This window comes from Eucalyptus grandis, chromosome 3 (assembly GCF_016545825.1).
Source record: "Eucalyptus grandis isolate ANBG69807.140 chromosome 3, ASM1654582v1, whole genome shotgun sequence".
NCBI lineage: Eukaryota > Viridiplantae > Streptophyta > Magnoliopsida > Myrtales > Myrtaceae > Eucalyptus > Eucalyptus grandis.
Window position 1 is genome coordinate 27,844,081 of NC_052614.1, and position 23,036 is coordinate 27,867,116.

At 38.5% G+C, this 23,036-nt stretch overlaps 3 protein-coding genes across 6 annotated transcripts in view; 1 reads left to right on the top strand and 2 right to left on the bottom strand.

The window, feature by feature from the left end:
• The window catches only part of LOC104419856, a 23,120-nt gene continuing 84 nt past the window's right edge, over positions 1 to 23,036 (top strand). The window contains exons 1-10 of one of the 3 annotated variants that reach the window (XR_005549320.1): positions 1 to 318; positions 719 to 820; positions 974 to 1,133; positions 1,233 to 1,409; positions 1,595 to 1,729; positions 2,122 to 2,204; positions 2,561 to 2,654; positions 2,734 to 2,833; positions 4,364 to 4,414; positions 5,094 to 5,532. Coding sequence is in view for 2 of the 3 variants with exons in the window: in XM_039308544.1 (XP_039164478.1) it covers positions 77 to 318; positions 719 to 820; positions 974 to 1,133; positions 1,233 to 1,409; positions 1,595 to 1,729; positions 2,122 to 2,204; positions 2,561 to 2,654; positions 2,734 to 2,823 (1,083 nt within the window). In the remaining variant the exon portion in view is untranslated. Of the gene's footprint in view, positions 319 to 718; positions 821 to 973; positions 1,134 to 1,232; positions 1,410 to 1,594; positions 1,730 to 2,121; positions 2,205 to 2,560; positions 2,655 to 2,733; positions 2,834 to 4,363; positions 4,415 to 5,093; positions 5,533 to 23,036 lie in introns of those variants that run through there. The other 2 variants (XM_039308544.1, XM_039308545.1) reach the window with 2 other exon arrangements.
• Positions 3,203 to 11,416, bottom strand: LOC104419858 (oligopeptide transporter 4). Its single transcript, XM_010031654.3, has 6 exons — positions 10,739 to 11,416; positions 9,136 to 9,233; positions 5,653 to 6,216; positions 5,077 to 5,329; positions 4,772 to 4,954; positions 3,203 to 3,979 (listed from the first exon to the last, which is right to left on the bottom strand). The coding sequence occupies exons 1-6, from the start codon at positions 11,255 to 11,257 to the stop codon at positions 3,365 to 3,367; spliced, it is 2,232 nt and encodes a 743-aa protein (XP_010029956.1). The 5' UTR covers positions 11,258 to 11,416; the 3' UTR covers positions 3,203 to 3,364.
• Positions 20,750 to 23,036, bottom strand: part of LOC104420830 (oligopeptide transporter 4) — an 8,635-nt gene continuing 6,348 nt past the window's right edge. Inside the window, exons 6-7 of one of the 2 annotated variants that reach the window (XM_039308543.1) lie at positions 22,487 to 22,715; positions 20,750 to 21,156 (exon numbers count right to left, since the gene is read on the bottom strand). In XM_039308543.1, coding sequence (XP_039164477.1) covers positions 20,771 to 21,156; positions 22,487 to 22,715 — 615 coding nt within the window. In that variant the 3' untranslated portion in view covers positions 20,750 to 20,770. Of the gene's footprint in view, positions 21,157 to 21,942; positions 22,716 to 23,036 lie in introns of those variants that run through there. The other variant, XM_018862779.2, reaches the window with a different exon arrangement.

Below are 23,036 nucleotides of genomic sequence, written 5' to 3' on the forward strand. Positions count from 1 at the left end.
ATCCCGCTGCTCAGGCAAGCAAGAGAGCAGCAGCGATCGAGAAAAGTTTGGAACTTTCGGTCTGCAAGCTCTCAAAATGAAGACTTGTAGAGCTGGGTCATCTTGGGTATGTCCTCGTCCTCGCTTGTCCCGGTGCTTTAGATCGGACGCTGCTCTGGCGGCCATCGCCAGAGCCCGCGACGAGCGTGTCCCCAACCTCGCCCTCTACAACTACCCATCGTTCTCGGGTGCATTCTCCGCCCTCTTCGCCCGCCTCTTCCACTCCCGCATCCGCGTGCCTTGCCTCATCTTGCCTTTCTCCTCTGTCGAACCCTTCAGGTGATCTGCTTGCTCTTCCTCTGTGTCTTCCTTTTGTCTCTTGAAATGGGCAGTTTCTCTGTTTATTTGGGTTTCTTGTGGTGTTCTTGAGCTTAAATGTTACTGGGAATTTTGGGTTGGTGGGCTTCAAGGGAGTAAACATCGTTGGATTCGTATGTGGTTTGGATTCTGATTGATGTTCTAGTTCTTCGCGTACTTATTGGTTGTGCCTGGTGATGAAATTGTTTATGAAAGTGTGCCCCTGCGTGCAACAAAAGTTTGCACGAGTTGATGGGTTAATGATTATGTTGTTAAGATCTCGATTTTTTGCTGATTAGGACATTGCAAGGTATTTTCTTGCATTGACTGCCCTTTGGTCTGCTCATGGAAACCAGGTGGACTAATTGTATCTTTGCTACAGAGATGCGGATTTGCATATCCCTGGACTGGAAAAATGTTATCTTCTTGACTTTCTTGGCCCAAAAGGATTTGCAGCGAAGCTTGCACAGCAATCTTTCTGCAAGTAATTTGGCATCGTGTTTACTATTAAATTTGTGAACCTTCTGTTGACAATTTTTTTTTTTTTTTTTATCGCATTCTTAGCTTTACTGTCTTCCTTCTTTTCTCAGCCATCCGTGGTTGCGAAAGTTTGCTAAACATTCTTCTGTTTTTTCAGGATAATTGCATTTGAGCACAGAAAGTCAGCTTTTTCACATGCTTCTGCCAAAGAGGATTGCCCTGAGAACCTTGTCATCCATTCCAATACTGAGAAGAGCAGCGTAACTGCTGTCTATGAATACTTTTCTGCTCAACTTGCAGAAAACAGATCTACTAATGTAAGCTGAGATACTTCTCCATGCATGCTTGATGCTTCAATTCATGCACTCTCTAAAGAAAGAATTACTTGTTTTGAACAAAATATTACCCTGCAAAAGGAGGGGCCAGGTCTTTTAGACCCCCAGGATCAAGAGCGCATGGAGATGGTACTTAAGTACATTGAAGATGGAGATCTTCGCCGTTGGACCTTACCAGACATCAAGGCTTTTAATATTGGATTGAGCGAGAGGCGTTCAAAGTTAAATTGCATCACTAATCCATTCATGTATGAACAGGTATTCTGTTTTATTTTCTTCATTGTGTTTTATTTTGCCTCTTTCTAAGAAAATGAATAGAGTAAAAGACTCCACCGCAAGACTGACACGCCAACTTTAGTTCTGTTTTAGTGAATTCTGTTGCTTACTAGTTTTAGCCTCTAATATGTGTCTATGGTTGTGGATCGTTTGAATTTCCCTTGCAGTTATTGGATATAAGTGCCGTGGATTTGATTGCTAAAGGAAATGCTTACACCACTGCTAGACAGAACTCTGCATCTAAATTTTTGGAGAAAGTTTTTAAAGTTCGATTAGGCAGGGGGCTTTATGGGGAATGTCTGGTATGAAGATTCAAGACTTCAGTTTTGTCCCTCTCATCATTGCACTTATTTTGTCATTGTTTGTCACTGTTTCTTGATAATTTTCCAATCATATGAAGCAAAACCCACATACTGTAAGTGTTCAGAGTCAAGCTGCTCCTAACTGATGCCCCTTGAAGCTATTATCTTGTAAATTCACTATTCCGCTCCTTTAGGTTTCAAGATATATGGTTCATAAGACCCTTGTTATCCTATTTTTTTATCTCTTTGTTGCATTCAATTTGATGTTTTTGCATCAATGCCCTTTTTTGTGGTCTGCAAGTCTCTGTCCTTGTACAGCTTTTTCTCTTATTTATTGATTATATGCAACCATTCCAATTTCTATGAGATGCTCTGTCTATCTTATGATACAGGGAATTAGGGCTGATGGGATTTCTGATTCAAGTGATGAAATTGGGAAGCAATTAAGTGTAAAAAGTGCGGCATTGGGCTTGAGGTGAACTGGCAATTTTGTGTTTGGCAACTTTGTATCTTGTCATTATAAAGTCCGAAGTTATGAAAATTAGTCTGTGCAGTGCACCATGGGTTCAAAACATATAAATTCTTGTCAATGTTGATTATTCTTGTTGGTTGGGTTTTTCGGTCCTAAGTGCCTCAGTTGACTCCAAACAAGGTCTATTATTATGAAAAGAAAACCTGAGACCAATGGGGTGCTGAGTGACCTTTTACTCCACTTTGGTTTTCTGCCTGATATGTTTTTTCCAATGCCAATCGTTTCAAAGATTAAAATTGTCAAGTTACTGCCAAAACAACTTAATGGTAATTTCCTTGGCTTGTATTATGAGTGCATAGGCCAATTGGAGCAGTGGTGTACATGCAGCGGAATAACCTGAAGATAAGTTTGAGAAGCACTGATGATGCAACTGATACTTCAGAAGTTGCAAAGGTCCATTCTTTGCCGTTGACTTTGTTGAGCTTTCATACAGAAGAACCGACCACATTTTGCTTATGCAAAATAAATGCAGGCATATGGCGGAGGCGGTACCCCTGCTTCTAGTTCCTTTATCATAAGGATGGATGAGTATAATCACTGGCTTTCAGTAAATTCACCCTGAGTACATATTGGTAAAGTATCTACTTGCTCTTAAATTCCCTTGTATCTTTATTGGCCATTAGAGAGAAATCTCCTTTATTGTGTATCGTTTTTTTCCATTTCTTGTTATAAAGTACCCGTTTTCTCACTGCCAGAAGAGGTAGACAGAGAGTATTTTTTGTCCGTGCGGTGTCGTGATCAAGCCACTTCTGGATTCCTCTGTTTATACTTGCTGATCGAGTTATTCTATGTAATATATTGCTTTGAGTGTATGTAACTTCAATAACTTTTATATACCTATCGTTAGTAACTACTTGTCCATGAGTGTGATCTTAAATGAGATTGAGTATGTGCATGATAGATATGTCTCCGTTGGGTTTTTTGTGAAATCCGGAATGCTATAGTAACAGATTAAAAGTCATAAATCCCACAAGGTTCAGCTATATCAGGTGAAACACCTAAAAATGTTCAGAAATTGGAATATTTGTACAACACATATATAACCACACTGATTGTGACTAAATTTTTTCTGTAAGTTCTGCATCTAGAAAGAGCTTCATGCATTAGTTGACTGGGCAACCATCACCCTCTATGCCTTTGGCTGTTGGACATGCTGCTAATTCACAATGTTCTCCATTTGTTCCCCACCAAGTTATACTTTTATTCTCAATGTTGACCGCAAAGTATAAAAGCACAGCCATGAATGCCGCTCCTGCATCCAGGGCTGCTGAGAGAACATAGTTGTATCTCTGCCACCACTGCTTTCGATACCGGAAGATGAAGAAATTGAATATTGTTCCTACTAGAATCCAGGCATTGTAGTTTAAAGGTGTAGCTGCTGGCATCATTCCTGTTGCCCCTAATAAGACTGGAAGATTAATAAGAGGAATCCAAGATTGCTTGGGGAACGTCTTGTGTAGTAGCCATACTATAATAGGTCCTATTGCACCTCCAAGGAAAAACCAGTTCATGGCTTGATAGTTTCCAAGTGTTCCAAAGATCCGTCTAGGTCCAACTAACCCCCATATGACAGATGCATCAAAGAAAACTCGGTCATCTGGACACGTCCATGGACTATCTGGTGGAAGGAGATCATCTTGGCATATGTTGGTTACAGAGTTCAGCAGCCACCATGCCACTGCAATGTTGATGGTTCCAGCAAGAATTGTACCTATGAACTGTGAGGACACAAGAATAGAATACTAAGGTAGTTTCGGAATAATTACATGCCACACATACTTATTCGATAAATAGCAACAAGAGGGATGATACTTAAGAATCTTGTCACACCCTTGAAAGTCTAGTAAGATTTGATTGCTGGCTTTTGTAAATGTCATTTCAAGAGATCCAAACTATACCCTGAGCGTTATTTACGTCTATGAGCTTTGTGAGTATTTCCTTTTTGCAAGTGCACATGATGTCAATCTTGATTTGGATGATATATGATGCTGCCACAAGCAACGTGCTTGTTCTAAAATGCCAACTGCTTCATCTTAATTCTGTTGAAAAGGGAAAGTCTAGCTTAAATCCTTGAACATAGAAAGTTGTGTTTTTATATGCAGATCTTCACTCAAGATTGTCTTCCTGGAACAGTAAAAAGAGTTGTCCCGAAGGTGGGGGAGCTTTAACTCTTTAACTATAGTAGTGTAAATTTGTAAATGTTCTCAAGTTTATACTCTCCTATCACGGTTCAATCTCACCTTTTTATCAGGTTTGATGAAAAAATATGTTTTAAAGAAACAAGAAATTTGATTGATTTGCTTCTTGGGCTATTTTCATCCAATTTACTTACTATGGATATGATACCAGAAATTCATTGTAAAAAATTTGTTACTGGAAATCAGTAATTGTTTGTAGGTTGTCCGCATCAGTAGCACTAGTTAAGTCAGTGGATCTATATTAAGTTTGGTTGGCTTACTTTTGGCATAGTTGATAAATGGTATCAAATGGTTAGGAGCAGTAAAAAGTACCTGAACTAAGAACATCGATCTTGGAGGTATCTTCATGTAGTGTCCCAGCTTAAAATCATTGAGAAAGGAAACAGCCTGAGCCATGCTGATGTATCCATATGTTTTAAAGCAAACATTTGCTATAGGTCTTCCTGGCAATATGATGCCCATTATGTATTCTGTGATTATATTCAGTCCTGGTGTCTGTAGATAGAGAAAGATCGTTGTTGAGTATGATGTCTTTTTACATAGAAATTATGTCAAGAATAAACAGTCGACCAAAAAAAAATGTCAAGAATAAATGTGCCATAACTCTTGATTCATACCTGATTTGTTGTGGCAGTGATGATACTAATGGGAAGGGTGAATACAAATGCAAGGGCGCTACCAAAGAGAATCCCCCACCATGGCATTTGGACCTGATCATTCAGGAAGATGCATAGAGCAAGAGACACCACCAGACTTACAATGAGCAACAAGTGAAACCACCATGAGGGTATGTCTTTGTATCGCCTCATCAATTTTGTATGGATATCTGCCTTCCCTTTGTGAGAATCACGATAGCGCTCATAGATCTCTCTGTTGAATGTAATTGTACATCACTGTCTACATGTCTGATGAATTCAAGAAAATCAAATACTTTACAGGGAAAAAAAAAAACACCGTTCTGATTCTTGAGAGTTTTTTCATTATCTTAGTCATTACATTTCTGTGTTATAACTATAAGGATCACCTTAGTTTGCAGAAAAGTTATTTGAAACTGTAAATTCAGTTTCTTTCAAGGTTTCATTTTCAGATCTTTACAATCTTGCCCTGGTATTTTCTTTGCACATGCTGCTTGATGTCCTAATCAAGTACTCGAGACAAAGTCTAAATGAACTTATCAGCGTGAAATGATGTACCTGCCATAGAAGAAGGCCACATGAGTTACTGTTGATGCAATGGTCGCAAAACCAAAGCCATAGGTGAGAGCAAAGAACACGCTTAAATGAATTCGGCCTTGCTCCTCGTACTTTGGAATGTCCAACTCAAACTTGTCGTTTACAATTGCTGTTATATCGTACCTTTCACCTTTCGCCGTGAACAAGTGCGAGGAAAAAATGGGGAATCTATTTGCACCATACAGGTTAAACCCCCAATAGGCTATGGGCAATACGACATAGATTATTAATGCGTATCCCACAAAAATGTTGACTATGGCAAAGAAGGGGCAGACTAGAGGGCTGGACAGGAAGGATGCCACCGCTGTCCAGTCGAGCGTCAAGGCTCCAAGTCCAAGGCCTCGCATACCCGAGCCAATCTGCTGGGCGGTGACTGAATTGGAGAATACCCAGCAGACCCATGATACATTGGTGAGCGTGGAAAAGAGGTATCCGGGGACAACGTACCATGAGAAGCTGCAGATCAGTGCAATGACAAAGAATTTTGCCCGTGACATGCGCTGTTCGTCCCTCTCATGTAAAGCCCTGCATCAATTTGTATAAAATGATCTACTTAAGGTCAAGCACTTATTATCTACATGAAATGCACATTCTGGATATTTTATGACAGTTGTGAAAGCTCATATTATTTTGTGAATGCATCCATCGATTGACAATAACGAAGGACAAGGCGATCGACTTTCCATATACGTACAGTGTATCTTCTGAAACTATTTAGATCATGCAGATAAATGACAATTTCTTGTTTATAAAGATAATCAAATGCAAGAGCGAAGGCTTTGGATGTCTCTGCAGCGAGTTGCAACCACTTGCGTGCTGCAATACACAACTAAGTTCCTTGTTAGAAAGGATTTACACTTTTATCTGATCCTAAAGCAGGGTATGAAAGAAAGCGGATGTTAGAATCTGTATTTCCATTAGTTTCGTGGCCGACACAGTTCAGGTTTGTCCTCGGAACATGGGGTACTTGCGAGCATCATTGGAGTTTAAATGGTGGGGGCCAATTGGTGCATGTAGTTCCTCCCAATTTCAAGGTACCAGAAGCAGCAAGAAGTAGAAATAGCGAATGGGACCTTGTGAGACTGAGGCTGAAGTGGGCTTGATGGTGTCTGTAGTTTGATTGAGAAGCTCTTGGCTTTATCGTCCTGTACAAAGTAGATTTTCCTGAAATCTTTTTGTGGGGGGTGTGATACATTGTGAGATATTTTTGAGTGGTGAACTGGTATAGCCTCAATTTCCACACTAAGTGACATGGTTTAGTGGGTCCCTGGTGCCTCTTATCTATAACTATGACTAGAGAGAGATGGGGTTACGGATTTCTTATGACCACCGTAAGCTTACGGTCCATGTTGATGGCACGGCACATCCCTCCATTTTGGTCACGACCCGAGAGAGCGAGAGAGAGAGAGGAGCTGGTTGTACTGCATGTGACCCACATATTCAAGTTGCCGTGACAAGACAAAGGAATCGAGTAGAAGAAAAAGTAGTGATCCTAAGGCGTCCAAAGCAAGTAGACAATCCGAGAAATCCTAATCCGCATTCACAGATTTTGGGCATCTCCTGACAGGCATCTTCTGACAGTGACAAGATGTGGGTTTCCATGGTATGGTTTTGGTATTCAAGTGACCTTGTATTGGGGGTTAGAAAAAAGGAAAAGTATGAGCTCCGGTCGAATCAATAAGTTGTCGGTGTAGTAACTAGTTCCACTCATATTGGGTCTCTCTGTCTATGCTATCTTGCCATTAGAATATCTGCATCGAACACTTAAGGCACATTTAGTAACGATTCTATTTTCATAAATGATTTCTGATCAATTTTTTTTTTTTGTTCCTAAGAATAATTTCTAAACAAAAGAACACGTTTGAACTATATAAAATTTCGATTTTGAAATAAAAATAGAACAAAAAATGCGTTTGGTAACTATATAAAATTTCTATTTAAATTTTAAAATTTTATTAAATTATAGAAATTCTATTGATTAATTATATTTATATTAAATAATAAAAATATTAACTAATAAAATTTTTATTAAATAGTAAATAATAAACTATAGTACAAACTACAAATATAAATAATAAATAATAAATAATAAATAATAAATTAAATATGTATTCTATAAATGGCAAAAATTCAATTCATACTTCATATCATTTTTTAAAAATAATTTTATTAATTTTTTTCCTTTTTTTTTTTTTCTATTTTCCTTTCTTCCTCCCCTCCTCCTTCTTTAGGGTAGCCAGTCACCGGCCTTAGGACAACTGGCCGGTGACCTTATCGGAGTGTCGTCGACCCTCATCAGCTGAGCCTCGAGTAGCCAAGTGGGCCTCGCCGGGGCTGGGCGAGTCTCGCCGGTGGCTGGGCTTGCCTTTGGCAAGCTTGCCGAACCTCGCCTTGGCCTGGCGAGCTCACCAGATCGATTGACGGCAACTCGCGGTGGTGGGCGCGGACGGCAACAGACGGCAACCGCAGCGGTGGCGGTAGATGGAAGAAGAAGAAGAGAAATGGAAGAAGAAAAGAAAATATGGGCTTGATTCTTAAATTTGTTCCCAAGAACAAGAATCAAATTTTTTTATTCTTGATTATATTCTAAATCTACTTTCGGGAACAAAAAATAGAAATTTGTTCTCAGAAACAAAAATTTTACTAAACATGATTATATTCCAAAACTACTCTCGAGAACAAAAAATAGAATGTTGCACTATTGGGATGGTTATTAAGGGCGCGTTTGGTAACATTTCTATTCAAAAATTGTTCCAGGAAACAGAAATAGAAAAACTATTTCTCGTTCCTAAACAATTTTGAAACAGAAAAAACGTTTGGTAAATTTGTGTTCTTTTTTTTTTTTTTTTTGTTTCTTTTAATTTTTTAATATTTTTATTTTCTTTTTATTTTTGTTTTTTTCTTCTTTTCTTCTTTTGGCCGGTCACCCCCTCGGCCATGGTTTGGCGACCGGTTGACGAGGGCCGACGGCCTTGCCCAGCCACGACGAGGCTCGCCGGCCCCCGAGCCTCACCATGGTTGGGTGAGGCTCGGCCTCGCCTTGGTTGGGCGAGCTCGGGCTCGCCCGGATCCGGCGAGCCCGAGCCCGCCCAACCTTGCCTCGCCAAGAAACGGCGACACTCGACCTCGCCGAGGAGAGAGAAAAAGAGAGGAGAGAGAAAATTTGTTCTTAAAAATTGTTCAAGCTTGTTTCTTATTTCTTTCCAAATGTGTTTGTGGGAACAAAAAAATAGATTTAGAATAAAAACGCTAACAAAAGGCATTTCTGTTCTTTTTTTGTTCCAAGAACAAAAAAACAGAATTTTTGTTCATAAACAGAAAAAAAGAACGTTAACAAACAGGGCCTAAACAGGCCCTTAACTCCCACCAGTTATATCTCCTTCTATTTTCACGCGAATTCCCATAAGTAAGCAAGGAAGGGGAGGCAAAAGAGTGGTAATTCACCGGAACAAGGAGACTTGGCCGAGGGTAGCAGGCCACCACATGTGAGCTGGTTCCACCACGTATTTCCTCAATAGCCCTGCCCATCCGTATCCCAACACCTGCATATATCCAATTCCACCATTAACAGGGTTCACCACCCATTTCCAGCTCCACTTCAGGAGTTACCGTCTTGTTTCTCTACATCTAAGTTTCACAATTTACCCAAGTGTTCAAGATTGCTGTGCCGTTTAACGATCCAGCACAAGGATCGCGACAGTTTCCAATAGATACTGTGGATCTCGTGATATGTTCAGATATTGTCAATCTTTACTTCAAAATGGGCACGAACGATTCGGAGCGTCATGGAAAAAGCAAAATCTAAACGAAAATTATAACGAGTGAAGCACCGTATCTACACCTACGAAGTACAGGAAACAAATCAATCTTTATTTTCATGATGCAATTTATATTTGACTTGTTCGATTCACTGCACGAAATGGAAACTTGTGTTGAATCCAATAGTTCTGTAGGAGCGATCTTGTCTAGCTATCCTTTTTTTTTTCTCCCTTTTTCTTAGTCTTACAGGTGCATTTATTGCTGTTGAGGAAGTAGTGATAGAACAACCTTGCTCATGATGGAAAAGATAATCAGGCTGATCGATGTAATTTATAATTGCGGGTGGCATTCATTGAACCGCAAGAAATTAATATTGCCGATGAAAGTACGCATCAAGTTGCAAAATTTATGATGTTTATAAGCTAAGGCTCTGTTTGGTAAAAATAATTTATGTTCCCCGAAACAACTATTTCTGTTCTTTTGTTCCAGGAAATGAAAAAAGAATAGAAACATATTTGGTAAAATTTTTGTTCCCAGAAATAGATTTGGAACAGAAATAAGAAATAGAAAAAAATAGTTTATTATTTCCGGGCATAATTTTTTTCTTTTCCCTTCTCTTTTCTTCTCTTTTCTCTTCTTCCCTTTCCTTTCCTTCCTCTTCCTTTTGGCTGGTCGCTAGCCTCGGCCATGATTGCCGATTAGCTGACGAGGGTTAACGACCTCGCTGGAGCGTTGCCAAGGGCCGGCGATGCCAAGCCATGGTCAGGCTCGTTGGCCCGAGCCTCATCAGTCAGCGCGAGCCTCTACCTCGCTAGGTTAGGGCGAGGCCAACCTCACGCCGCCTGGGCAAGGTCGAGTCTCATGGTGGCCAGGCGAGCCTCCGACAAGCTCGTCGAAGCTAGCCCAACCGGTCATCGACCATCACCATGGCCGGCGACCGGCCACAAAGGAGGAAAAATGAGAGAAAAAAAAAGAAGAAAAAAAAGGAAAATATAATAAAAATATTAAAATAAATAACAAAATTATACAATTTTACCAAACGCATTTCTATCTCATGAATATAAATTTTGTGTAAAGTTCTTATACTCAGAAATTGTTCACGAGAACAAAAACAAAAAAAAAAAATCATTTTTGATAAAAAAAAATTGTTCTCCCTTTTCTCAGCTACTCCTTTGCAAAAGGCGAGAAAGAGAAACCCGAGGATTGGACAAATACGAGTCAAGCAGTTGATGATAGGTTTTATCTATTGAATTTCGAAAGAGAAGAAAAGAAAAATGAATAAACTGACCTGCGTCGTGATGATGAGAAGCCACCCCGCAAAGAACGAAATGCTCCGGTGATAAAACGCCTTGATGATGGTCACAATCCCGATGCCATAAGGCCACCCGGATCCGAATGCAGTCCCAGCATTGGCGAATATGGAGATGAGCACGTGTTCCTTCAAGTTGAACGGGCCGGGGTTGAGCGAGAAGAGCTGGGACCCGAACCCGGGGATCCGGAACTTGGCCCTGGGCAGCGCCGTGGCCATGAAGCGGCCAATGGGGAGCGTGGCGACCAGGACACTGATCTGGGTGACGATGAGGGGCTCAGTTCGGTAGGCGAAGAACTGGTTGATGAAAGAGAGGAGGGCACACGAAAGGAGGCCCAAGAACCACATGCGGAAGGTCCAGACAGGCAAGGTGGGGTCGTCGGTGTTGGTCACGGTGAGGCGGACCTCCTCGATGGGCGAGAGGTCGTCCTCATCAACGGCATCGTCGAGCTCGGATGGTCTGGCGGTGGGTGGTGGTTGGAGCTCCAGCGTGCCCATGATTGTGGGCGGCAGAAAGTGCACTCGAGCGCGAGAGGAGGGTAGCGGGGGTGGTGGTGGTGCTGAAGTGTCGAGAAGGTCTGGTTTTATACTAAAACGTACTTGACTTTTCAGTTCTTGCAAGTGTAGATAGTGAATGATTGAGCGCCGGTATCGCGGAAGAAGAGAGTCCAGAAAGGAGATTATTCTTTTGTGGAAAAATAGAATGGAGCTAGAAAAGTTTTGTGTAGCGGCCCACTTACGGCGCATGGTCCCATCCATTTCATGCAATTAGAAAATATTGAGAAAATCCAAAGTCTTGACCCCGAAACCCGAGTTCTCAGCGGAAGATCCAGGGAATCAAAGGAGAAATTCTGTATGGTATCAGTCCTCACAGATGGTCCAGCAGACAACGACTCTCTCACCTCTGAAATGTGACAGACGATCCCACGACAGAAGCTACTTAAGTGAGAGAATGAGACTATGTCATATAAGGGTGTTTAAAGATGGGAATGATAATCGTCCTATTTCTAGACATAATTTCTGGCCAAAAAAAAATTATTTTTATTTATTTGTATTCTTTGGACAAGTTTCTAAACAAAAATATATGTTTCATAACGACACAAAATTTTTCATTCCCAAATCATAGGCAGGCAACGGGGTAGGTGGGCAGGCGATGGCAATAGATGGTGGAGGGAAGCAGCCAATAGGCAGTAACGATTGGTGGGGGATCAATTAGAAGTGAAGGCCAATGATGAAGTTCTCATTTTTATTCTAAAAATAGAAAAATTAAATTGAGTTACTAAATAGATTTTTTATACCAAAGTTGTTCCTCGGAACAGAAAAATGGATTTTGATAGAAATAAAATGATCATTATCAGCGCCCTAAGATATGAAAGTGCGGAGGCATTTTCAATAAAATTTTAATTCTTACTTAACATTTCTTATGAAAAGAAGATAGCCAATGTGGTAATGACCTAGCCAAAACTTAGGATTAATACCACCAAAAATCCCAAACTTGTACACATGTAATAAATTTACCCTAAACTAAATTTTTTACCACAAAAAATCCTAAATTGGTACATTTGTGATAAATCTATCTTCCATTAATTTCTGTCAAATTATATTAATACCATGACCGGTACACCTGTGACTTCCAGACCGGTACATCCATCAATTTCTATATATCATCCAACTCAATAATTGATAATTCAAAATTAACAACTAAGAGAATTGAGAAGTTACAAAAATTTTAAGACTTGGCATTCTACAACTAAGAGAATTTGTAACTTAACATTCAATAACTCGAAATTGGCAATGTAGTGAGTCAACCAATACTTAGCCGGCATTACAAGAGTATCACTTTTCAAGTTTAACTCTACCATCTACACTTTTTATGCTATTGAATCTTATGGAAAATCAATTAATCACGGCCTTGGCATAGAAAGACTCATTGATTGAAGTCAAACAAACACAGCGATTCAATACACAATCATCGAAACTTTCCATACTAACATCAACTATCAAACTAAAATTGACAATTGTCAAAAAAACCAAATCAAGAGTAATGAGTATATTAACCTAGTTTAGTCCCTAGAGTTTCACTTACATGAATAAATGACTTGAGTAAATCAAAGCTTTAATTACCTTCAAAGCAATATAATCAAGGACATAAATTAACAATCCTCATTCTTTTTAAGCAACAAATCTAGTTTGATAGAATGAAGAGAAAGTCCAAAAATTCACCTTGTAAACACTTGAAATATCGATTTGGAAGCTTTAGAAGCACTAACGGGGCTTCAGCTTTTCTGCAAAAGGGTGGAAAATGAAAGAATGAGAACGTGACGTCAGATTTCTCCTCTTTCTTTGCAAGAACAAGTCGGAATCCTCATTGAAACTTGGATATCTGTAGTGCTTTGTTTCATCAAGAAGGGAATGTATCTAGTAAATTATACAAGAGATATAAAGAAATAAGATTAATTAACCAAGACTAAAATAATGATGACCTGGAGTTAAAAACATGTATTGAAAAATGGATCATATTAACACATTTTGGTTGCCTGATAAAGATATTTTATAAGATATTTTGTATTTTAGTAAATAACCAGAGAAACTATTGTCCGTTCCAAACATTAGTAAATCAGAAAAATATTTTAAATCCACTAAAATTATTAGTGAAAGCTAAAATATTCTAGAAAAATCTCTCAGTAAATTTTAAAACTCGAAAATCATCCAAAACGTATTTCAAAGCGTATTGGTCCTCATTAACAAATACCGTGGCAATGCATTAATCACCGTCACTCTACTCAATCAATGTATATGTCAACATCTATTAATTTAATCTTAAAGCATTACACTCTAGGCGACTATGGTGGCAAAAACACATCCTTTACACTTTCCATAACAAAATTAATGACACTCCTCAGATTTAATACGTGTTATCCAAAACTCCAAGATACTTAACTTCATATCCCAAATATTATTGTCGAACATAGAAAATTTTGGATGTTGTAGGGGATGGCACTTAAATAATTGTTTTTCACAAAAGTCGCACTAAGTAATCGCTCAAAAAGTTTTAGTACTAAAATGAGCATTGTACAAAATTAATAGCACTTCTAATGTCATTTTCCTCATGAATAAAACTTGGTAAATTTCATTTCAAGTGGCTTGAAGATTTTTATTTTTGTAGAGAGAGGGAGAAAGAGAGATTACACTCAGAATTGAAGGACTAGTTTCTCGATCACAAAAAACTAAATTATAGATCAATTCGCATTCAAATCACCCTTCCACAATTATGTGTCGATCTATATATACTTTGCGATATCCTTTATGCTAGACTTATCTTGTTTGTCTATGATGTTGGATATTTTTGAAAATTTGAATGTCATTTTATCATAACAGCTTTCATAGAATTTATAACCGCAATGAAAGTCATTATTCTATAAATAATGGTTTAGTAAAAAAATTTAGTAGTCTTAACCACAATTAACTTGTAAAGATTTTCAAATTAATGCAAGAATTCATGATCGAAAACAACCATCTCTTTCTTTTTACCTACAAATTGCTACTCTAAATATTATTGAAAAGTGATATACAAACCCATGAAAATCTTTACTCGCATTCCATTTTTCTTTTCTTTTTTAGCAGGTTCTACATACAATTTAGTGGTTCTTGTTATTACTATTATTCCATGCGAAATAAACAAGGTCTATTGTATTTTGGAAGAATAACCGCTAAAGTCTGTCATACTGAGTTTCATACTCTAAGAGGCAGATACCTACACGTCTATTTTCCCATCTTTTTCAACATATTTCCAATGATTCTCATTTTTATATGATCTAATTTTTTCCAATATATGAAGTTCTCGATATTTTTCAACTGTAGCATAACTGCAAAAAACATCGACACCATCCAAGAACCATTTTGTACCATTTTCCTCGCAAGAACAAATAAATTACATCTTTCATCCGGTCCCATAATGTCTACGAAGTTCTCGATTGTTTTTACAAATGCAGTTCTCTATCTGGTCAAACGAACATAATGAGTCAATAACCCGAATTCACATTACTATGAAAAAATATAAATTGCGGGTGAAAAACCGTGAAAGAACGAGTCAAGAAAATCAAATTCAAAAGCGCGATGATTTTCTTTTTCTCATTGAAGGGACAGATTGAAATCGTTGGTGGCTGCAATAATGGCCCAGCCATGCTTTTGTCGATATTTGGCGAGAAGCAACTCCAAGTCCAACAAAAAAAAAAATTTAAAAATTAAACTAAAAATAAAAAAGAGAGCAATTCCCTCCATTAGAATGAATGGTATTGTATGGACTAGGAATAGTAAGTCCTCTTTGGCAATTCAAGAACTTTAGTATGCTTTTCAACTTTCTCAAATGATGCAAGTGTCATCCTTACAGTCGTATATTAGAATGAAGAAGTTATTATATATATATATATACGCACGTGTGTTCAAACAGTAGAAAAGAATGCATTTCTCCACCTTTTTTTGGCTCATTGAATGTTTAGACTTTTGGATTAGATTTACAAACATGACAGTAGAGTCAAGTTATACCCTGATTTATTTCATGTGCACTCGACTTTTCATTTGTTGAGTTCTACGCATTGTTCCGAATCCAACTCACACGTGAAAAAAAAGTGTGAAGATATCATGAATTGCTTGTTTAAGAAGTTTATATATGCTATTTATATTCATGTAAGTTATCTTCATATGTTAACTTTTTTTGTTAGACTTTTTAATCATTGTGTTTCATTTTCGGGAGGATATTTTGGGAGATGCGTTGGCAGTGCCTAGCTAGGGATGGTACATTGGTACTGAAAATTTACTTCACTTTCATCATTAGTCTATATAAATAATAATTCCTCATTTCCGTAAAATATAAAGTCAGTCCTTAATATTATTTTCACAAAGCATCACCATTCAAAGAGCTGGAGATTCCACTTTTAGCCTCTATCTCACAGCTAACTTGTGAAAGTCAACTTCCTATGTTTCCGACCAAAAAAAAAAAATTTCCTATGTTCACCAACTCAATGAAATGAGGCAGGCTGCTATTGGAATTGTACTTCTCTTTGCCTTTTGTGATGTTGATGATGCGCAGATGAGAGTCCCCCGCCCGAAAAAGATATATTTACTTTTACTTTTAATTTTTTCCCTTTTGCTAGACTGACATATGTTTAACAGCCCAAAATGGAAGAATTCATGTATAGTGCATAGTGGTGAGCATGGTCCGAGGTGGACTAATCCACCCTCTAACCCAAGGACCAATCTGCACACTATTGGTTTTTAATTTTTGGGACTAATGACCGATCCTATTGAGCCTAAGACCGAGGACTGGATCAATAGGTTTGATCCAGTTCCAAAGTTAACCCGAAACCAACTAATAATTGTTTTGTTTCATTTTGTGTACTCCCTGAAAAAGCGATCAAGGACCGAACAAGCCCAATGAGTTTAATGACGAGTGAGGTCAACAAAGAGAGGTGAGCGCGTGAGCAGCGAGCATCGAGTGGGGGCGAGTGGAGTGAGCGGCGAGCAACAAGCGAGGCAAGTGTCAAGCAGAGAATGACACAAGCGACCAAAAGTGAGCAAGGCAAGTGTTGAGCGACGAGCGGGAAAGTTAAACATAAGAGAATGAGTATTGGAGGAAGATACTGTAAGGAGTACTGGAGGAAGATACTATGAGGAGCTGTTTATACCGTTTTGAATGCCATAAGGAATTCTCATAAGGACATTTTCCTCCATTGTAAATTATGGTTGTTGATGCCGTAAAAAACATTAAAAGTCTAAGCAATTAAATAATAATGTAAAATTATTGTGACTCCTTACTAAGGAGTCATTTAATGCTGTTGACGCTATTTGACTTAGGATTTTCTTTATATAGAAAATTATATACAATATATTAGATATATAATACATATAAATAGTATATTTTAAATAGATTATATATAATATATAATCAAGGTTGATCAAGGTTTGACCAATCCTAAACTCCTAGGACCGAAAACCAACCCGCACAGTGCTAGTCAACAAATCTCAGGATCAAGAACTAACCTAGTTCTTCTCGGAAACGAACTAGGACCGATAGGGCTGGGTCGGTCCAAGGTCGATCCAAGATGGACCCTAAATTGATGCTCACCCCTAATAGTGCATCTAATGAATTATCTAACTTTTTGGAAAAGCGCAATGTGTACATGTATAGTTCATTAAGTTGTGAAAGAGACGGCCCTTATACTTTCCTAGCAAATTATCAGTTACATCTCTCCTATGATTACTAATAAATTCAAGATTATGACATCACCTGAGATAACAGAAAATACATGTGTTGCGACCAACCTTTTTCCATTCGGAGGAGAAAAGACATAAGTTTAGGAGTATTGTCTTAAAGGTGGGCCTATGACTCTCGTTTTAGATATGGGCTCTCCCAAATCCATATCTCATGCAATGTTGCGAAATTCAAATGGATTCTTTAAGAATTTTTGAATGAAGAGTCGCCACTAACTCATTGAGATCAATTAGAAATTAAGTGATGTATGAGAGTATACATTATTTCCTACGCAATTAGAAAATCTATGATCAGAGACTTAATTCTACTAATTAATTAACTAGTGCCATTTCGATACTCAATCTTGTTTATTAAAGAAAATGTGTGTAAGGCAATTTGGATTGATTTTTAACCTATCCACTAACATGTGAGATGATCATGTGGGTGAGATGATCTTTAAACTAACAATCGGCAATCAATGAAGCATTAAATAAGTTTAAAGGAAAAACAAAAATCTAACCCTAAGAAATAAGACAAATCACATTCCTATTCCTAATTAGACTAATGGGAAACCATAATCAACGTATTGAAAGTGCGTAATCACATAATAGTCAAAATGGAAACGCATAAACGATGACCTATCATTTGTTTTCAAGAATACTTAAATCATGAAACCCTAAGAACTTGTCCAATTTCGAACACAATAATTATCAAGGATTACACATTTTAAGAGAAAACTATTCAAAAACTAATTTTTAAGTTTTTTCATAAATTTTTTGGAATTTTTAGTAAGAAATATTTTTTTAAAATCCGAAAATAGGGATTCGGACTGGGCCCTAGGGCCCAATTCGAATATGGACACATATAGTTTCGCGGGGCCGGGCTATGGACATGAAAATTGGGTCAGTACCGTAGGCCCTCCCCAAATGAACTAAACCTACTAAAAAATTAACCCAATTGGAACTATTTAAGCTAAGCGAAGCCGGAGCTTTATAAAATGAAATCAAACCGCACATCAACACTCAGGCCCACTTGTGCCAAGCCCAATCGAATGAGACCAAATGGAACACGAAGCTCCTTAAACTCGCCTAAGCCTTCCGTCCACCATAATCTTGGCGGGTCCACACTAAATCCATATCCTAACCTAAAACCCACACTAATCCTATAGGTCATGTTTAGTTATTCAGATTTCTAACTATGATAGGACTGAAGATGATATAATATAAAATTTAAGAATTTTGTTATGTCATATCCGCTATTTGTGATTGCGGTAATAAAATCGAGATATAACCACATCATATTAGATAGATTATTTAATATAAATGAACCAAAATTTTACAAACAAAGATAGTAAAAATCTATCGTGACACTCTTGCTTACTTCATTTTTGTTTTCTTTTTTATTTTATTTTCCTCTCATTTTTTTTCCTTCTCCTTCCGTCATTCTATAATAAAAGTTTTTAAATAGTAAATTGTACTAATATACCTAAAATACTAAAACACCTAATATATGTAATAAACATAATTATATATTTAAATTTATATTATAAAATATAATTAAATTTGAATATATAAATAAAAATAAGATTAAATAAAAATAACTAAATTGTTTTTTTTTAATTTTTATATTAAAATTCAAATATTAATTATGTTGAAATATAGTTTTAATTTTGTTAATTTAAGAAGTTTGTTATTTCATAAAAATAACTTTCATACTATGAATATTACTAATCATATTCACATTTATCCTACATTTTTTATCGGATAATTTTATCCGGTTTATATTTCTTTTATATCCAATTTTATCATATCCTGACTAAGCACCGAACGTAGAATAAAATAAATTCTATCATATATTGAATTTTATCCGAATGCCAAACATAGCCATAAAACCCACACTAATCCCTTTTTCCGTCACCTCCTTTTTTTCTTTTTTTTTAACCTTCCACAAACAAGAGCCACTCGAGCTCCTCCTACGCTGGCTCGGCACCAAGCCGCCACTGTTGTTCATCAACCATTCAGGATTTCGCAAAAATACGTTGGCAAGTAACTGGAGCAAACAAGGCATTAAAAAGGAATTCAATAAGCAAACCGGCGAGGACTCACTCAGGAACCGCCACGGCCACAACCCCCCGTTTAACCACTAGCATGCATACAGCTCATCCAAAAAAAAAAGGAGAATGTGGGCAGAAACTTTTAGGGCAGCACGAATCGGGAAGGGAATAATCAACGTCAACAAAGGACGGCATAAGAGAGCCCGTCGAAGGACCGTCTCGGTCTCATTTTAGACCACCACTAAAACTGGGGCATTTTCACAAACAGTTGACGTGCGCCACCAAATCGTAAGGTTTCCGGCTCAACCGGGACTCGAACGCGCGCCGGAGATCTCGACGCACAACGTACGGGGACTATGGAAACAGAATGCAAGGGCGACGAGGGCCGAAGCTCGCATGAGCCGAACGGCCGCGATCGCCGACCCAACGTCACCCAAAACGGGGCAAACAGAGGAGTCGCAGTAAAGAGAAAAACAGGGTCGGTAACGGCAGCGGCCCTACTCTGCTTGGCAGCGGCAAATGGAGGACAAGCTTGACAGATCGGGCCGCGCCCAATCGTCTCGCACGCCTACGAGCCGAGATCCTCGGGAATCGACACAACCCGAAAATAATAATAATAATAATAATAAAAAAGAAACACATCGAGACCTACCGCGGGGGAGAGGCACGCGTCGGCGAGGGTCGGCGGCCAAGGTCCAGACGCCGCGACAACCGGAGGAGGCCCTTCGCTCATGGCCTCACCCTTCGCTCTCTGTTTCTCGGTCTCCCTCCTCTCTCGCGGCTCTCTCTCTTTCCCCGAACGCACCCCCTTCTGGCCGACTCTCCCTCTCTCGCTTTTAAGCTCGGCCAGCAATCGCGCATGGCTCCTGCCACTGCCAGCTGCCTTACCGGCCTAGCCCTCCAAGCTGGGATCATGCCGCTCGATCCTCTGCCTCGCCTGTTCCTCTGGCTTGTATCTTGCTTTGTCATATTTCTGCAGAGCGTAGGAGAGAGAGAGGAAGAGGAAAAATGAGAGGCCGGGCTAGGCCCAAGCCAAAGGAAATGGACAAAGAAAAAAAAGGAAAGAAGGCCGGGCTCGGCGGGCCGGCCTGGCCCCGGCCCAGTCTCGCTTGTTTTTTTTTTTTCTTTTTTTAAATAATAGTTCTTTTAATTAATTTTCTTTTTTCTTCCCTTTTAAGAAAATGTCTCTATTACTACTTATGCAAATGTTCCTATTGTCTATATGCCATGTAATTTAATTGAAGTTATTTTTGCTAGAATTTAAAATTTAATCCATAATTTTCTATACAATTAATATATGATTAAACCGGTTATCAAAATTTAGGTATCAACATTACATACATACATACATTCATTTAACATATATAAACATATCAAATCATGCTAACGGGTGTTTCAAAATACTGGCTAAGTATATCCAACACATCCTCTTTGAACTTCGAGTTAGTTTGAAGATTACAAGGTAACGCTGATCAAAACCAAATGTTTTTAAGGCGCCCTTAATTGAATCGAATTATTGAGTTCAAGATTTGAGAAGAAGTATTTTCAAGAGACTGATAGGGGTACTTGACAATTCCTTACCGCATAATATAATCTTTTATCTTACAAGTAACAGAATATCTTCTTGATAAATCACAATCATTAAAACTACATTGATCAAGGCTAATTTATTCCTTGTAGATTGTACATCTAGAAAGAGTTTCGTGCATCAATTGATTGGGCAACCATCAACCTCTATGCCTTTAGCTGTTGGACATGCTGCTAGTTCACAGTGTTCTCCATTTGTTCCCCACCAAGTAATGCTTTTATTCTCCATGCCCACTGAAAAGTATAAAAGCACGGCCATGAATGCCGTTCCCGCGTCTAGGGCTGCCGAGAGGACATAGTTGTATCTCTGCCACCACTGCTTTTGATATCGGAAGACGAAGAAATTGAATATTGTTCCAACTAGAACCCAAGCATTGTAGTTTAATGGTGTAGCTGGTGGCATCATTGCTGTCGCCCCTAATAAGACTGGAAGATTAATAAGAGGAATCCAAGATTGATTGGGAAACGCCTTGTGTAGTAGCCATACTATGATAGGTCCTATTGCACCTCCAAGGAAAAACCAGTTTATTTCTCGATAGTTACCGAGTGCTCCAAAGATCCGTCTAGGTCCAGCCAAACCCCAAATGACAGAGGCATCAAAGAAAACCCGGTCACTTGGACACGTCCAGGGACTATCCAAGGGAAGGAGATCATCTTGGCATATGTTGGTGACAGAGTTCAGCAGCCACCTTGCCAATGCAATGTTGACGGTTCCAGCAAGAATTGTACCTATCAACTGTGATGACACAAGGATAGAATACTAAGGTTGTTTCGAAATTACTAGATGCCACGATTACTTAATTAATGAGTAGCAACAAGAGGGTGGATATTTGACAATTAAGTCTACTAAGATTTTATTGCTAGCTTTAGCAAATGTGTCATTTCAGGAGATCCAAATTATGCACTACGATTTACTCGCGTCTATGATTTCGGTGAGTATTTCTTTTTTGTAAGTGCCTAGGATGTTGATCTTGCTTTGGATGATATATGATGCTGCGATGAGATGCTTGCTCGAAAATGCCAACAGCTTCATCGTAGTTCTGTTGGAAAATGGAAAGGTTAGCTTAAATCTTTGAACATATAAAGTTTTGTGTTTTATATTTGACAGTTATTCACTCAGAATAGTCTTTCTGGAACAGTGAAAAGAGTTACCCCACAGATAGGGGATCTCTAACTATAGTAATGTATATTGTAAATATCACAAATGAGTTCTCGAGTTAATACTCTCCTATCATGGTTCAGTCACTTTTTCATCAGGTTTGATGAACATATTAACACTTTTAAAACAGCAAGGAAATCAACCAATTTGCTTCTCTGGTTATTTTCCTCCAATTTATTTTTATAAATGTGATACCTAAAACTTATGGAATATTTGTACAACTCATATATAACCACACTGATTGTGACTAAATTTTTTCTGTAAGTTCTGCATCTAGAAAGATCTTCATGCATTAGTTGACTGGGCAACCATCAACCTCTATGCCTTTGGCTGTTGGACATGCTGCTAATTCACAATGTTCTCCATTTGTTCCCCACCAAGTTAAACTTTTATTCTCAATGTTGACCGCAAAGTATAAAAGCACAGCCATGAATGCCACTCCTGCATCCAGGGCTGCTGAGAGAACATAGTTGTATCTCTGCCACCACTGCTTTCGATACCGGAAGATGAAGAAATTGAATATTGTTCCTACTAGAATCCAGGCACTGTAGTTTAATGGTGTAGCTGCTGGCATCATTCCTGTTGCCCCTAATAAGACTGGAAGATTAATAAGAGGAATCCAAGATTGCTTGGGGAACGTCTTGTGTAGGAGCCATACTATAATAGGTCCTATTGCACCTCCAAGGAAAAACCAGTTCATGGCTTGATAGTTTCCAAGTGTTCCAAAGATCCGTCTGGGTCCAACTAACCCCCATATGACAGATGCATCAAAGAAAACTCGGTCACCTGGACATGTCCATGGACTATCCGGTGGAAGGAGATCGTCTTGGCATATGTTGGTTACAGAGTTCAGCAGCCACCATGCCACTGCAATGTTGATAGTTCCAGCAAGAATTGTACCTATGAACTGTGAGGACACAAGAATAGAATACTAAGGTAGTTTCGGAATAATTAGATGCCACACATACTTATTTGATAAATAGCAACAAGAGGGATGATACTTAAGAATCTTGTCATACCCTTGAAAGTCTAGTAAGATTTGATTGCTAGCTTTTGTAAATGTCATTTCAAGAGATCCAAACTATACCCTGAGCGTTATTTACGTCTATGAGCTTTGTGAGTATTTCCTTTTTTGCAAGTGCACATGATGTCAATCTTGATTTGGATGATATATGATGCTGCCACAAGCAACGTGCTTGTTCTAAAATGCCAACTGCTTCATCTTAAT

Bases quoted from the DNA above. Each gene is read 5' to 3' on its own strand.
- LOC104419858 (XM_010031654.3), bottom strand. From the start codon at position 11,257: ATGGGCACGCTGGAGCTCCAACCACCACCCACCGCCAGACCATCCGAG. The intron at 6,217-9,135 runs GTGAATTACCAC...AAATTGATGCAG, and splicing joins GGCCAAGTCTCCTTGTTCCG to GGCTTTACATGAGAGGGACG. The intron at 5,330-5,652 runs GTACATCATTTC...TACATTCAACAG, and splicing joins GTGGCCTTCTTCTATGGCAG to AGAGATCTATGAGCGCTATC.